The 15,852-nt window shown below is 36.4% G+C and overlaps 2 protein-coding genes across 3 annotated transcripts in view; both read left to right on the forward strand.

Moving 5' to 3' along the window:
• Positions 1 to 874: 874 nt before the first annotated feature.
• On the forward strand, positions 875 to 7,195 carry creg2 (cellular repressor of E1A-stimulated genes 2). Its single transcript, XM_028436476.1, has 4 exons — positions 875 to 1,350; positions 4,715 to 4,884; positions 6,505 to 6,618; positions 6,707 to 7,195. Exons 1-4 carry the CDS (start codon positions 937 to 939, stop codon positions 6,846 to 6,848), a joined length of 840 nt encoding a protein of 279 aa, XP_028292277.1. The 5' UTR covers positions 875 to 936; the 3' UTR covers positions 6,849 to 7,195.
• Positions 7,196 to 13,070: 5,875 nt separating this feature from the next.
• The window catches only part of mgat4a (alpha-1,3-mannosyl-glycoprotein 4-beta-N-acetylglucosaminyltransferase A), a 41,248-nt gene continuing 38,466 nt past the window's right edge, over positions 13,071 to 15,852 (forward strand). For both annotated transcript variants that reach the window (XM_028436356.1, XM_028436357.1), the window contains exon 1: positions 13,071 to 13,598. In XM_028436356.1, the coding sequence (XP_028292157.1) occupies positions 13,505 to 13,598 (94 nt within the window). In that variant the 5' untranslated portion in view covers positions 13,071 to 13,504. The remainder of the gene's footprint in view (positions 13,599 to 15,852) is intronic.

Raw genomic sequence — 15,852 nt, forward strand, 5'->3', positions numbered from 1 at the left:
GATACATTCCTTATGGCAGCTTTACACTTCCATAGACCAACATCCCCTATTGATTCCCTAAAAATTCCCCATAGTTTTGTCTTCTTGTCTTTTCAGCTGTTCGTCAACATAAGGAAATATCTGATTGGTTAAAACCTGGGGTCAATTATAATTGTAATTGCGTAATTAAAAATTAATTACAAATATGGCCTAATTATGATTTAAATTTTAAAATCGGTTGCTGTCGTAATCATAATTACATTGTAAATGAGTTCAGATAATTGACTTTAATTGTAATTGCCATGGAAATTCTATAAAAAAAATTGTCAATTATAATTTAACGCAAAAAATTGGGCAACCATGTTACAGTTCTATATGTACAGTTCTACACATATGCAGTTAACAATTATTAAAATATGTTTCATATCAAGCTTTCCCACATTTGACCATAAAAAAAATTTGACACAAAAAAGCTCAGACTCCCACACCAAAAACAATAAAACCTATATTTTCATTGATTAGGAAGCCTAATAAGGTAACCAATAGATAGGAAATAAATTGGATATTGGGTATTTTACAGCTGATTTGGGCCCCGTTATCATAAGAGATGCTAACAAAGCTAGCTAACTTTATTAGGTTATTTATTTCAGGCTCAGTAATTGTGAATAATTGTAATTGAACTTTAGTAATTGAGAACGTAATTGTAATTGCCTTTCTGAGGATAAAAAAAATTGTAATCGGAAAAGATGCTGGTCAATGTAATCGTAAGTGAATTTATAATGAACATGTGTAATTAAAAACGTAATTGTAACTGAAAAATGTAATTGAACCCAACCCTGTTACAGACACATTGACCGGAAGAGGTCGCCCTAGAGTCCTCTCCCCACGTGTGTCAATGTTATAAAAGCTCGAGACTTTGTAAACAGCTGCTGTGGAGCGACCATCACTGTCAGCACCATGAGGCCTGCGCCCTTCACCTTGGCGGTGTTTACCTGCCTTCTTCCCCTGGTCCACGGCTACACCCTGAGGAACACCGTGTCCTGGGCCGTGTCCTCCAACGATGTGGAACGGGTGGAAGACGCGGACCTGTCGGCGGAGGAGGTGGCTGGAGGCGGAGCAGGGCTATGGAAGCAGGCTTATCCGTCCTCCACCGTCCTGGCGGATAGCGGAGAAAACTCACCCGAGCTGGTGAAGCCGGAGAGCAGCGGTGTGACGCAGCTGTCCTCTCGGCTCTTCTCATACAGCCTGAAGAAGGTGAAAACATCCACTAATGGAGGTCCTCCTCCACACCAGGAGACCGCCAACACGGCCAGATATATCGCTCACTACAGTGACTGGGGTTACCTAGCAACCATCTCTACCCAAGACAAGGTGAGACAAGGACAAGGATCATAGTGTCAGCAGGGCCAACACACACACACACACACACACACACACACACACACACACACACACACACACGCACACACACACACACACACACACACACACACACACATATATATATTAGAGATGTAACGATTCACTCAACTCCCGATACGATTCGATTCACGATACTGGGTTCAGGATACGATTCTCTCACGATTTATTTTACAAAATGGGAATGTAGACAAATTTTTTTTTTGGGAAAAAACTAGAAAATACTGTATTATTTTTCTTTTATATTTCATTGTCAAAAGAATCCCTTGATAAACTATTCAAAACAATGCAATTTAACTAAAAATAAATCTTGAATGAAATAAATAAAGGAATAATAGAAATGAAAATGAAGCCTATTAATTTAAATTCTGATTCTATAATAAACAATGCAAAACTGCATAATAGTTCTTTTTCTTTTTAAAAGTGCAACTGAAAATATATTTTGTGCCTTAACAATTGGACTTTAAAAAAAAAAAACCGCGATTACACTGATTTTACGTCATATTTGTTTGGACCAGCAGAGGGCGTTGGTAACCCAGTGGTCGGTTGGCATGCAGAAATTCTTGCAGTGAAGAAGAGAAGCTATGCTAGCAGGCAGAGCTAATAGAAAAACGTGACTTTTACAGATATTCAAGTAATATTACAGATATTCTTTCGGTGCTAAAGGGGCAATGAATCATTTATTAACATATTTAAGAGTAGAAGGCGGCCAGAAAGAAAGTATTAGCAGACTCCGCCCGCCGCCTACACTTGTACACTTGCCCTCTGCTGGTTAAAAAAAGTACTGCGATTAAATTTTCATTAAATCGATATCAACCGTGATACCTATGAATTGATTTTTAACTGCCTTACGATTAATCGTTACATCGCTAATATATATATATATATATATATAAGCGAAAAGACAGGTACAAACAACAATGTGATAACCTGACAGCATACACCCATCTTCAATGGGATGAAGAGAGGAAACATTTATATTAATAATGAAATAAGATATTATATTTATAATTAAATTTAAAAAAATCGAATTTGACTCAGCCGGCATCTCCACTGCCCTAAGAGATTGAGGGGCCCAACTGAGCAGACACTAGGGGGCTACCTTTTTTTTTTGTATACCTGGAATTTATTCTTGTAGTCACTGAGAGTTGAGACTTACTTCTGGAAGAAAGGGGCAGCTGGCAATTTTGTATTTATGCTAGTTATTTCCTGTACAGTAAGTACATTTTTATTTGTTGAGCATGAATAAATGTTACCTTTTGTCTTAATTTTGCATTTGTGTGAATACATCATTGGAATCAGTTTATTTAAAAATATCTTATACAAACTGTCGGTCAAACTACCAAAATTTTGCGTCTTTTTACGTCATTTTCGAAGGTCTTAAAAGTAACAAGCAAATTTTTTAAATGAATGGAGTAGAAAGTACAGATATTTGTTTCAATAAGTAAAAAGTCACCAAAAAAATAAGTGCTCAAGTAAAGTACAGATACCAGAAAAAACGTAACTGTGAAGTACTGTAATGAAGCATTTGTTACTTGTCACCTCTGGTTGAAAGAGACTAAAGTTCTTGGGAAGAGACTACTTTAAGACACATGAAATGTTGTCATTACTTTTTGATTTAGAACTTTCTTCAAATTGTGTAGTTTGCAGCTGCACTGTTTTTCACCATTAAACACTAGTAAATAAATAAAATGTGTTTTTTTCTACTCTTGTGACGATTGTAATATTATATTATATTCTGCAAATCCTGGTAAACATTTGGCTATCTGTGTACTTGACACACAGCACATAATTTCATAAATGGGTTTAAGTACATGTTCACAATAATACTATTATTGAACATTTCCAAATTAATTTCTTAAGATAGAAGATAACTTCATAATTAGACTCAAATGTAACTTCAAATACATTCAGACCTAATAACAGATTATTGATATTGAAATGTGTACTTCTGAAATATGCCCCCAGTGTATGATAATATTAGCAGCTTTTTGTTGAAGTGATTTTTTAAGGTATCATTATAATTTGATGCAGAACCTGAAACAAAAAGCTGTAACTTTTATTCCAAGAACTAATTTCTAACATTTACTGAATATCGAACTTCATTTTAATTAAATTTAGTCGTATACGATATGCTCAAATTTTACACTGATTTTGAAAAGTCAAGATTTTCCAATTTTTGCATAAATTTGTGGAACCAGTATATTGATAATGTTGCTACACAACCATTAAGGAAAAATGGACATTAATTGAGATACATGTTCCCCAAAGCTTAGGAAATAAACACAAATGTGTTGATTATCATAATTAGTTTAGTTAGTATTATTACTAGTGCAGTGCCCGTAGGAGGTCCACGTATGTATGCATATATGCATATATAGGTGTTTGTGTACATGTACTGTATTTATATAATATTTATATATGTATTTACTTGTGCAACCGGACACGTGTATATTGATATATGTAAAATTCTGTACATAACTTTTTCCCCTTTTATAACACTGTTATAACTTATGACATCATCACTGTAGAGCTCACTGTAGAGCTTCTAAAATGTTCCTAACTGATGACATCATCACTGAAGAGCTCACTGTAGAGCTAGGACAGATGACATCATCAATGAGTCCGTCTACTCAGGAGGTGGGGGTGGAGTGTCCAAAGAAAACCGACATTGCACACCATTGAACCAAGCAGCAGCCATGTTGAAAGTCTCAGCTCTGTCTGTCCCTGAACCGCTGAGATATTTGAGCCACAGACACACTGACAGACGGCGATTCATTGCTTTATAGGTAGATAGATAATTATTATTACTGGTGCACTGCCCGTAAAAAGTATGTCGATATTTAGCACTGCATACATCTGCAGAGTTAGAACTACAAATTAACTTTCTTCTGTTGATTCTTGTTTTTATTGCAAGAAGCTTCACAGATAGTCAACATTGCGCTGTTGTAACTTATCCTGAGTTACCATGACTACCTGTCAACATTGAGCTGGGGCGTCCAAACAAATCTGACATTGCACACCATTGAACCAAGCAGCAGCCATGTTGAAAGTCTCAGCGGTTCAGGGACAGACATAGCTGAGATATTTGAGCCACAGACAGAGATTCCTTGCTTTATAGATAGATACAGTAGATAGATAGATAGATAATTATTATAAATAATAATGAAAAAGTTTTATCATCATTTGATTTCGGCTTGAAAAATAAAATAATTTCTTTTCTGATGTTTGTTTTTTTGTTCTCAGATTAAATATTAATGACTATTTCCCAACTTAGCACTGCATTGCTGACTTGTTTATGTTTGTTTTCAAACAGATCAAAGGTATTCCATTTGGCAACATCTTCTCCATCAGTGATGGACCTCTGGACAACAGCACAGGAATCATTTACTTTTATGTGTCTCAATTGGACAACTCGATTATGGACCTAAAAAGCAATCCCCACGCCTCGCTCACGTTCTCTGAAGCTGAGGGAGAATTCTGCAGGTAAACTTCAGCTTGTGCAGCTTTTTCTCTAAAAAGTTACTACTTTCATGCACCAAAATGTGATAGAAGTGTTGATCTCCACGCTTACCAAAACTCATCTTAAATGGCACCTGTAGTGAAAATGTATAGAACAAAAAGTACGTTACCAAAGAATAAAATATTTGCACCTTTTTATTATATATATATATAATATATTTATATATTAAAATTACTTTTTAGAAAAGTTTTATACCCCTTTGGGCAAAAACTTTGAAGACACTTTTTTGTTGTATACATTTGATGATATACTGTTTTATTTCGAACAAATGCAAAAATACAAAAAACAATATTACAATAAACAGATTGGCTTCCCTCCAGAAAAATATGCAAAAACAAAACAATTACATATATTACTGCATACACATATAATACATTTTCAGCATCTGGTTTTCCAGCCATTGCTGCTGTTAATGAATTCATTTTTTCATACCTTTATATGATTTTGATTAAATCATAAATTTTAAATAATCATTTTCTAACATTCCACACTACAAAATAAGTAATAAAAGTATGTATGATTTGTGCTGATTTATCGGCTTGATATCGGTATTGGCCAATACTCAAGGCTGCAATATCGATATTGTATCAGAAGTAGGGATGTAATGATTCACTCAACTCCCGATATGATTCGATTCACGATGCTGGGTTCACGATACAATTTTCTCACGATTCATTTTACAAAATGGGACTGTAGACAAATGACTGAAAAATATTCTTTTATTTTTTGGGGGAAAATACTGTACTATTTTCCTTTTATTTTTCATTGTCAAAAGAATCCCTTGATAAACTATTCAAAACAATGCAATTTCACTAAAAATAAATCTTGAATTGAAATAAATAAAGGAATAATACAAATGAAAATGAAGCCTATTAATTTAAATTCTGGTTCTATAGTAAACAATTCAAAACTACATAATAGTTCTTTTTCTTTTTAAAAGTGCAACTGAAAATGTATTTTGTGGCTTAAAAAAAGTCATTTTACTGTGTTGACGTCAGATATTTGTTTAGACCAGCAGAGGGCACTGGTAACCCAGTGGTCGGTTGGCATGCAGATATTCCACCAGTGAAGAAGAGATGCTATGCTAGCAGACAGAGCTAATAGAAAAACGTGACTTTTACAGATATTCACGTAATATTACAGATATTCTTTCGGTGCTAAAGATGTAAAGATTCATTTATGAGAATGTTTAACAGTAAATGGCGGCCAGAAAGAAAGTAGTAGCAGATTCCGCCCTTCACGTCCACTTCTGGAAGGATTAATATATAGCGCCCTCTGCTGTTTAAAAAAAAGTACTGCGATTCAATTTTCAGAGCATCGATGTGAACCGTAGTACTTATGAATCGATTTTTAACTGCCTTACGATTAATCGTTACATCCCTAATCAGAAGTAAAAAAAAGTTGTATCGGGACATCCCTACTATATATCACCAATTTCACAGTGACCAGAATGATAGATTTCTTTGGCCTTTTTGGCGATGATTTAAGCAATTTCCCCCTGGGATTAATAAAGGAATTTTGATTCTGAACTCAATAAAAAAGTAACCAAAGAACTGAAATCAAATGCTTTACTGTGTTTGAAGGCAAATGGTTTACGATCCTGAAGATCCCAGATGTGCTCGGCTAACACTAACTGGCAAAATGGTGGCGGTTGCCCCAGACGAGATCCAATTTGCCAATGACGCACTGTTCTCAAGGTAATGTACAAAACTACCCAATAACTTCTTTTAAATCATTTTTTTTTTTTACTGTTTAATGTGAAGTGTGACTTTTTGTTTTCCCCAGACATCCTGCAATGGCAAAGTGGCCAGTGAAACATCAGTGGTTTTTCATGAAGATGGAGCTGATCCAGGTCTGGCTACAAAACTGGTTTGGTGGAATTATCCTTGTTCCACTGGAGGACTACTTCAAAGCGTCGCCTTTCTGAGGATGTTTCTCCATCCTTTCATTATCCAGCCTACAAAAACTGATCAGTATTGCTGTTATACTGACAGCTGGTGTGCAGTAAGGTGTGAAAATAGCAGTTTCACAGATGTGCAAGAAGTGATCCGTATTCAAATACTTCATTTCAACTAAATCACTGAAAAGGAGAGATATTCACACTTTCCTTAGTCATCTCGTTTTATGAGCTAAATATCGCTTCATGCACTGGTTCCCAACCTTTTTCGGGTCGTGACCCCATTTTTTTACAAATTTCTGGCGACACCAGAGACATTTTTTTCTCTAGAATTTGTTTTTGATCATGTTTGTTATACTGTGTTATAAATACAGAGTAGCCAGGATTAGTGAACACAGTGACGAGATATTTTTTATAGTATTTTAACTAGATTTTTGTTTTGAGTAAGTGAAAATATAGAATACAGTTGTTTGAGCTTCTATGTTGTGTTTTATTTGACAAAGAATGATATTTTGAAGCTGATATCTGGAGTTTATAAGAAATCTGTGTTTATTCATCATTCTTTTGAAATGCGAAAAAATACCTAATAGTCTTTTACTATGGTTTACTGCTGGTCTCCATTCATATACATTAATGTATATAAGTCCCTCCTTCATCCTATAGACCCATATATAAATTAAAAATGATCGCTGAGTGCGTCCAGCCAATAGGCTTTGACTTCCTCTTTTTGAGTCTGTCAATCAAAGTGAATGCGGAACTGTGCACGGAAACAGCAAACAGGTAAACATGATTTTGGCCCATAGACTTATATCAATGCGACCCAATGCCACCTTGTTATGTTCCACGATGCACGTGCAAAAAAGTAGAGGTGTGGCTTCTGGTAGATTGGCAAAGGCAGGGGGAGGAAATGAGGCTGTTTAGGGTGGGACATCGAGACAAATTCTCAAAAACTCCAGATATCAGCTTCAAGAAAATCTAACAAATACCATTTTATTCAGTAATTTACTTTTATCACATTTAAGGTGACCCCACATGGTGTCACGACCCCAAGGTTGAAAAAGAATGGCTTAATGAATGTAAAACGCATAAATGGGATTACTTTTGTATTATTCAGTGTAATCTTATAGGCACTGGGGACTGCTATATTGCCTTGCATCAAGATAAACAAGCGGGTCAAAATAAATACATGTTTGTAAAATGTTTTGAACATGTAATCTTGGTTTGTTTAATTTACACACATAAACAACACTTTGGTCCTGTTAGTGATTTCAGATCAAGATTTATTTAAAGTCATCTTAGAGTTTAAATAACACTGCAGTGTTTTTAAATAGGAGAGAGTTAACTTTTATAGCTTGCATGTTTTTCTTAGGCAGAAGTGAACCTTGATCCAACAGAGTCGATTGCTCTGACACTTGTGTATATACAGCTGTTCAAACAGAGGAAAATGCACTCCAATGCACAGTTTGCTGGGACAGTTTTATAGCCAAGTACAGTTCAAACATGTTAGAGGTTGTGTGTACATTTGGTGCACAGCCTATCACAGTGTCTACATCTGTCACACAGTGGCTTGGCCATCCATCCATCCATCCAGCTTCTAAAGCCACTTAACTTGATCAGGGGGCAAGGCAGAGTATAGGCTAGAAAGGTCGCTAATCCATTGCACTAGCTAAAATACACATTTGCCTCTAAATTGACATGCAAAAATGTGATTATTCTAACAGAAATGTGTACTGTATAGGAAACTTGATTCACTTGGATAAAACTAGCATCCGCTTTGGGAAAACACTCAAACTGCTCAGAAAGACCTTTGGGTTTGGTGGGATCTGAGCCACTGAGCAGCTCTCGCCAACCTTTGTCCAGGAATCTTTAAAAAAAACAATTCAATAACAAGTTAGCAAGTCATTTGCAATGCTCATTTAATGTAGAAAGTGTCTATTTGTTTGGTTGCCGTACGGACAAACCCCGGTGCTATAGGTACGGTTACTAAAGTCCACGTACGTAGCGTCTTACGGTTAGGTTAAAGTTATAACCCAATATCTCAACAATTTATTGTATTTACAATTTTTTCTCAATTGTTTTCACACACATACTGGACCTTGAGTCACATTGACCACAACATGTAACTCGTGCAACAACCCCCTGAACCAATTCTGCTAAACTACAAGCACAATTCCTGCTTTACACTTATATTTTAGTTATAAAACACACCTTTTTTTTTTTTTTTTTAAAACATCACACACAATTATTAGCATTTGACACAATTATCTTGTTTTCACAAAGAACACACTATCATTCAAATGCCCTTCTATGCTCACTGACTCATCACATGGACAAACTCATGTGACTCAGTTTTGCAATTTGCAATCAAAACTTTAGCATAAATGGGCAACAGGTGAGCATTTCTGTTTTGAAACTGTTAGCATTTTTGAGCTAACTCTAAGATTGCATACAGAGAGACATAGTCAGAGCTTTTGCTTTGCTGAATTATTATAGTTAGTTAAAAGATGACATTTACTGGTGATTTAAAGCAATCCAAATTATGTTTGATTATTTATTTATTCGTTATTATTTATCATTTAAGGGTCTATTTGGTCTACTTTATTTGATTATTTAGGTATATGAACATGATTAGTTGAACGCGTATTAAGTTTTTTTAAAAAAAAATACAATTATTCTTATTTCCTAATGATTTAGACTTTGTGCATTTTGGGTCAAACTGACATTTTAGTGTTAATCTGAGTGTCTTAGTTTATTTATACAGTATCTGATTTGTAGAATCGCTTACGTACATGGTTGTGTTTTTGTTAGATTTAGATTAGGTTGAAATCAGATGTTCTGAAACTGTTTGTCCTTGTCCTGTGGGCCTTGGAAAAAAGTTGTCCTGACTGAGAATGTATTTTATTAACAAACACATATAATTATAGTATTACACACAAAAATAAACCATGATTAATAATCCATTCCAACAGAACTATGGATGCAAACACTGAAAAAAGAGATCTGAGCCACTTTGACCATGTGATCAACCATGGTCTTACAATGAAGCAGATTCACAGTAGCATCCATCAGATGGAATTTCTAAAATGACAATAGGTAAGAAATCTAATTGCAGTACTGCATATCAATACAGGACTCATTGAGTACAGTAGTACAGTTCATTTTTTCTCACTGTAACTGTATGCAGTACATTTTACTTTTTGGTATGTAGATGACTGTATGTGCAACGTTGTGTTGGATGGGATGTACACTGTGTACATTGTTTTTGTTGGGGGGGGGAAATGTTTCCATGCATGTGTGTTATCTGAGTATAAAAACGATATTCTAAAATATTTACAACACACTTATGCATTTACTGTCTGTAATTAGTGTAACAATGAACTAAAAAAAAAGGCCTGAGTCATTATGATGAAGGGAGAAGAAGTGGTTTCCATTCCTTATAATGTTTTACATCAGTGTTCAACTGAGTCTTATAAACGTCTATTCATATAGTGGTTTGTGTGTGTCATTTGAAAACAAAACACCATTTTCAGAAGAAATACCACTGTTTTGAATGTGAACTTTCATTTTGCAGGATAACTGAGGGGTTTTGCCCGTTGTGTGTAAGGCTGAATGATTAATTGCATTTGCGATATTATCGCAATATCATAAAACTTTTTCTAACCGCAAAGGCTGCAATTTTTTTTCCTTGTCCTGTCTCGTACTGTCCTGTTAAGTCCAGAGAGTGTTTAGGAAGTGCAGTCCACATGAACGTGAAGTTAGATATGTTGAAGAGGTAAAGCCACAGATTTGTTTTCTTTATTGTTGTAATCTGTGCTTTCAAATTTATATAAATCTGAAATGGTTTATTATTAAACAGATTGATTTATTGCTTGTGTTCATTGAAATATACAGGACAGGAGGCTCTTGAAAAAATAATTGCATATTAAATCGCAATATTGAGGGGGAAAAAAAAAAAAATCACAATAAGATTATTTTCCATAATCGTTCAGCCCTAGTTGTGTGTGTGGTTTTTTTTTTAAAATTTGTGTATAGATATATGATGTATGATATATGAGGCATGCTTTCAGAAAAAGTGTGTAAACAATTGAGAAAATGGATATAACCTTGCACAGATACATTACATAGGTTCACACTGACACTCCACTACACACCACAAACATGGCCGCTAGGTGGCATAGTCTACTGATGACACTTCTATGTTTAGTGGATGACTGCTGGTGAGGAGCGAACCTGCAGGGAATGCCAGTGGAATTTTATTTTGAAAGTTGTCTGTGACGAGCTCTTTCGCCTGGTTGTGGTGTATCGGATCAACTTGTTGAGCTGCTAACTTGAGAGCAGCTTTTATGCGTTGGCAGTTGCCAGTGGCAACTCTAGCTATATATATCTACATGGGTTTACTGAGAATAGCTATTGAAATTCTTATAAAAATGTTTTAGGGAATATTAATTAATTATTTTTTTTCCTCATTTATTTATTAAGCACACATAAAAAACAAACATTTAAGGTAAAAGGAGGAAGGGTAATAGACACTTAGAAGATCATGAGGGAAAAAAATGCATAATAAATCTTTGACATAAGTAGAAACTATTATATAAACAGACTTCACAAATTAATATCAAAAAACAAATATAAATATTTAAGAAATTATGCATTGAAGATCAAAAAGAGAAAAAGGAAACAAGAAGTAAATTGGTGTAATGTAAGAGGATGGGCAACTGGAGGCACGGGGGTTACATCCGGTCCTCTGTCTAATTCTGTGCGGCCCCAAAATGCACAAAATGACTCCAAAAAACACAAAAAAGGACAGATTACATTAAATGACAAGAAGTATGACTCCGAAAACACACAAAATGAAAAAAAGGACAACAAAAATACACAAATTGACCCCAAAAGGGCAACACAAATACACAAAATGACTCCAAAAGGGCAACACAAATACACAAAATGACTCCAAAACTCCAAAAGGGCAACACAAATATACAAAATGGCTGCAAAAACTCATAAAATTACAAAAAATAAAAGTAAAAATACACTAAAAAACTATCTATTTATTTTTACCAATGCTGTATCAATGCTGTGCTTGGTCATCGATCTAAATATTGACATAAATGTTGATAATGTGGCCCCCAGATTAGATAATCACATTATGGGGATAAAGGTTGCTTATCACTGCTGCCTCGAGCAAATCAATGGGTGAACCTTGGATTCTCGTGACTATTAAGATTCAGAGTCAGATTCAGCAAACTCTATTCATCCCAAAATTGTAATTCAATTTGAAAGTTTAGGTCATCCAGTTGATAAATGAATAGATAAATAACTTAAACAACCTTCCAATAAACTGCAAATAGAGCAGGAAATGTGTGTTCATCTAAGAGGTTGGTAAAAGCAGTACAGGATGTTGTGCAACTAGATGCATGGAATACATGATATCAACATGATTAAACAGAAGCATAACAAAGCAAATCTAACTAAACAAGAACTACTTGTGCTTTTCAACATTTAGCAACTTAATCATGGAAGAAATAAAACATTATGCATATACTGGATGGTTTTATTCTGACTTCATAAAAACTGAATGGGACTCAAATAATCTTTGAGCAAACCTTAGTGATTCCATGTAGATACTATCTATTAAACCAATATATAATAATATAACCTTTAGATAACAACAACTCAAAACCCTTCCCTGTATTACATGTAAATAAGTGCAGACTAAGCAATTATTTACACATAACAAATATCATAAAACCCCAAAGAGAAATGAGATCATTGCAAACAGAAACACTCCTATGTGGACATGAAAATGGCACAAAACTACAATTACGTCATCCCTACCTTATGTTGACACCTATGCTTTTAAAATGGTAATGATTATTGTATAAGTAAGCATTGGTCGCACCAGAAACTTAACAATTAGCTCAAAAAACTAAAACAAAAACTAAAAAACAAACCCCCAAACATTTGTTTTTATCAAACTTGTTGTAGCAGGACATCTTGTTTAATGTGTGTCCCTTATTTTACTACGTTTATTTACACATTTTTAAGTTTTGATGAGATTAACTGGAAATACTTAAATTAAACTAAATAAAATTAATCTGCTCCCGCGACCGGGCAACGGATAGGCGGAAATGGATGGATGATAAATTAAATTAAAAAATATATGTTTGTTGTGTAGCTTTACGTGTATCACCCCAGCTAAACTAAACGAGGCGGGACTAATATGCGGAAGTCAGTCACCAGTTAACAAGGAAACTAGTGAACCCATAACACCTGCCAGTCTATTCTGGATGCTCAGGCGTCACATGCTTATAACGCAGTCCCCTTGTAACTTGTGGCTATCAACCGTCTCTCCACAAGGTTATGGATTGGAGCGAGACCTATTTTGTGTTGACCGGCTATGTAAGCTGCCTTGAGCCGGAAACGTCTCACTTGTAACGGATCGCCGAAGGAGGAAACACGTTTAATCAACCCCGCGAACAAAGACCGAGCCTCCCTCCCCGCCTGCCACAAGTTCGTGCTCGTGGTCCCGTGAATTGGAGCGTGTTTTTACGTTGAACGTGGCCGAATGACTTCACCAACTCCGGTCCCAACATCCTGAAGCCGGGGGGGAAGCTAGAGAGAGAGACTGGAGGGAGGGAGGCTGCTCCGGGGACCCTAAAGCCGAGGAGAGGCACCGCTGCAATGAGATGAGGCTCAGACATGGAACTGTGGCCACCGCAATTGTTTTCCTCACGTCGTTCCTCAGCCTCTCCTGGTACACGGCATGGCAGAGCGGAAAAGGTAAGCTGCTGTAAACACAGATACAGGCGGTAACTGGGCTCGTTAGCAGAAGTGAGGGTTTCCAGTGAAGGCCCAGTAAAAAGCGGCTGACGTGTGACAGACCAGCTGTGCGGTAAAGGGAGCAGGTGGTGTCGTTCACTTCGCTTCCCATCTGTTTAGTGGACATCTGTGCAGTGGACAGGCATTACCTGTCAGATTCACCACTGATAACAGCCTGCTGGTATAGGTGACCATTGGATGACTTTATTGGCTCTATAAATCAATAGGCTCACTAATAAACAGGATCTGACCTTGAACTAAGACACCCACTCTCTCCAATAACATGTTGCCTTCAAGCTCTATTGGACAATGGCCATGTGACAAAGGGTTAGGGGTAGGGTCATGTCCATTCTGGTTTAAAGAATGATTTCACTATTAATAAACCAACTTAATGTTGAGGTCCAGATATTTGTGACTGAACGTTTTGCACTAGTTAATTTAAAAATGACATTTAATAACTGTAAGTAGTAGATTGCCAACGCTGTTAATTGGATTTTTCCAATCGTCTTCTCTTGCAAAGATGGAGGCAAATGGGGCCCCTCACTATAGTTAATTCTACACCCCTGCTCTATTAAAACTAATTCATTTAGGCCTTGTCTACACGTAGCTGGGCATTTTTATAAACGTATATCCACCTTCCGAGTTGAGAAACCCACGCCCACACCAGGACCAGCGCAAGCCGGCATGGCCCCACGATACAACACCGTCCACAGGGAGGTTACCCCGCCAAGCAGGCATACCCAAGAACCCCCAACCAGGCACCGCTACCCCACACCAGAAAACTTAAAACTCCGGTTGTCTATGTCCACACTGAAACTCAAAACCAGAGTTTTCCCAAATCTTCACTTTGGTTGGAGTTTTCCAAAAGCCCCGTTTTTATACCTGACTGAGAGTAGACAGGGTCATAGTGACATGTCAGTCCAGCACAGAAGGAAGAGCATCATATGTGGGTACAGCATTGATTCAAGAGTGATACACACAACACAGCCATTTCATTGTTACTAGTATTGCTAATATCTTTATTATTTTGAGAAAACAAAATATAATCTAAAACTCAAGTAAACTCCACAATAATATTAAACCCCAACCTTTGTTGAGAGCGAACATTGCAACATTGTTTCTTGGGATGCACCGAATATTCGGTAACCGACTATATCTGGCCGAATATTGCAAAAAAAAAGCCGCCTTCGGTGGAGTGAGTTAAAAGCAAGGCCGAATAGTAGCGTATAACGCAATTAAACAACGTGCTTTGATATAGAGTCAGAAATGTGTGTGCGCGTTGCTGCAGGAGCAGCAGCTCCTCCTTTTTGCACACAAACACAGCCAGACTCTCTCCTTTCCGCTTACCGCTCTCCATCGTCTGTCACCGCGTAAAAGTTGGAAGCCGTCCAATTCCACAAGAGTTTGTTGTTAGCGCTGTGAGCCACAAATCCGTAAACATTTCCACCATTTACTCCTCAGTTCACAAGCGATGCCAGGTCTCGCTGCATAGGCTGGTGTAGCATTAGCACAGATTGCTAACAGCTGATGTGTGTGAACAATGGGTCCGTGGTTCCAAGCAGTGACTCCCAACACGATCGACAGCAGAAAAAGTAGTGCAGTTTGTATTTACATACAGTATATGGTAATAAAGTATAATATATATTCTATATTATACCGCAATGTTTTTTAGCTGTTAGAAAGTTGGAGAGGGAGGAGCTCACATTCTTGGAAGTGTGTATTATGTCCATAGTAGGAAGAGAGAGGATTGTCAGGAGGAAGAGTTTCCGGTAGGTGACGTCATCTGCCAACGTGGGCAAAATCCAACTGTCCCATTTGGAGCTGACTTTTAACAAAATGTGCAATAACAAGGGAGGAAACATAACTTTTTCAACTCTGTCCCTTTGAATGAGGCTAAAAGGATGTATATCACTGTAGCAAAACCATTAGAAAGTGAATTTTTTTTCATCATACCTCCCCTTTAATGCACTTTAGCTTTTTTTTGGAATGCATGTTTTGTTTTATTTGAAGGACAAATGTAAATGAAAAACTTTGTTGTGCTTTTTTTTTTTTTGAATAGCAAAGGCTACTGGAATATTAATGCCAACTTAATAAAAATGTCAGAATATTCAATAGACATTTACTTTCTTTAAAAAAAACATGTCTAAAAATGTATTCTGGGCTATTTATGCACTATTAAAAAAAAAAAAAAAAAAATAGTGAAAAACTTAACCGT

This window comes from Gouania willdenowi, chromosome 21, assembly GCF_900634775.1.
Source record: "Gouania willdenowi chromosome 21, fGouWil2.1, whole genome shotgun sequence".
Taxonomy (NCBI): Eukaryota; Metazoa; Chordata; class Actinopteri; order Blenniiformes; family Gobiesocidae; genus Gouania; species Gouania willdenowi.

Bases quoted from the DNA above. Each gene is read 5' to 3' on its own strand.
- creg2 (XM_028436476.1), top strand. From the start codon at position 937: ATGAGGCCTGCGCCCTTCACCTTGGCGGTGTTTACCTGCCTTCTTCCC. The intron at 1,351-4,714 runs GTGAGACAAGGA...GTTTTCAAACAG, and splicing joins CCATCTCTACCCAAGACAAG to ATCAAAGGTATTCCATTTGG. The intron at 4,885-6,504 runs GTAAACTTCAGC...CTGTGTTTGAAG, and splicing joins GCTGAGGGAGAATTCTGCAG to GCAAATGGTTTACGATCCTG.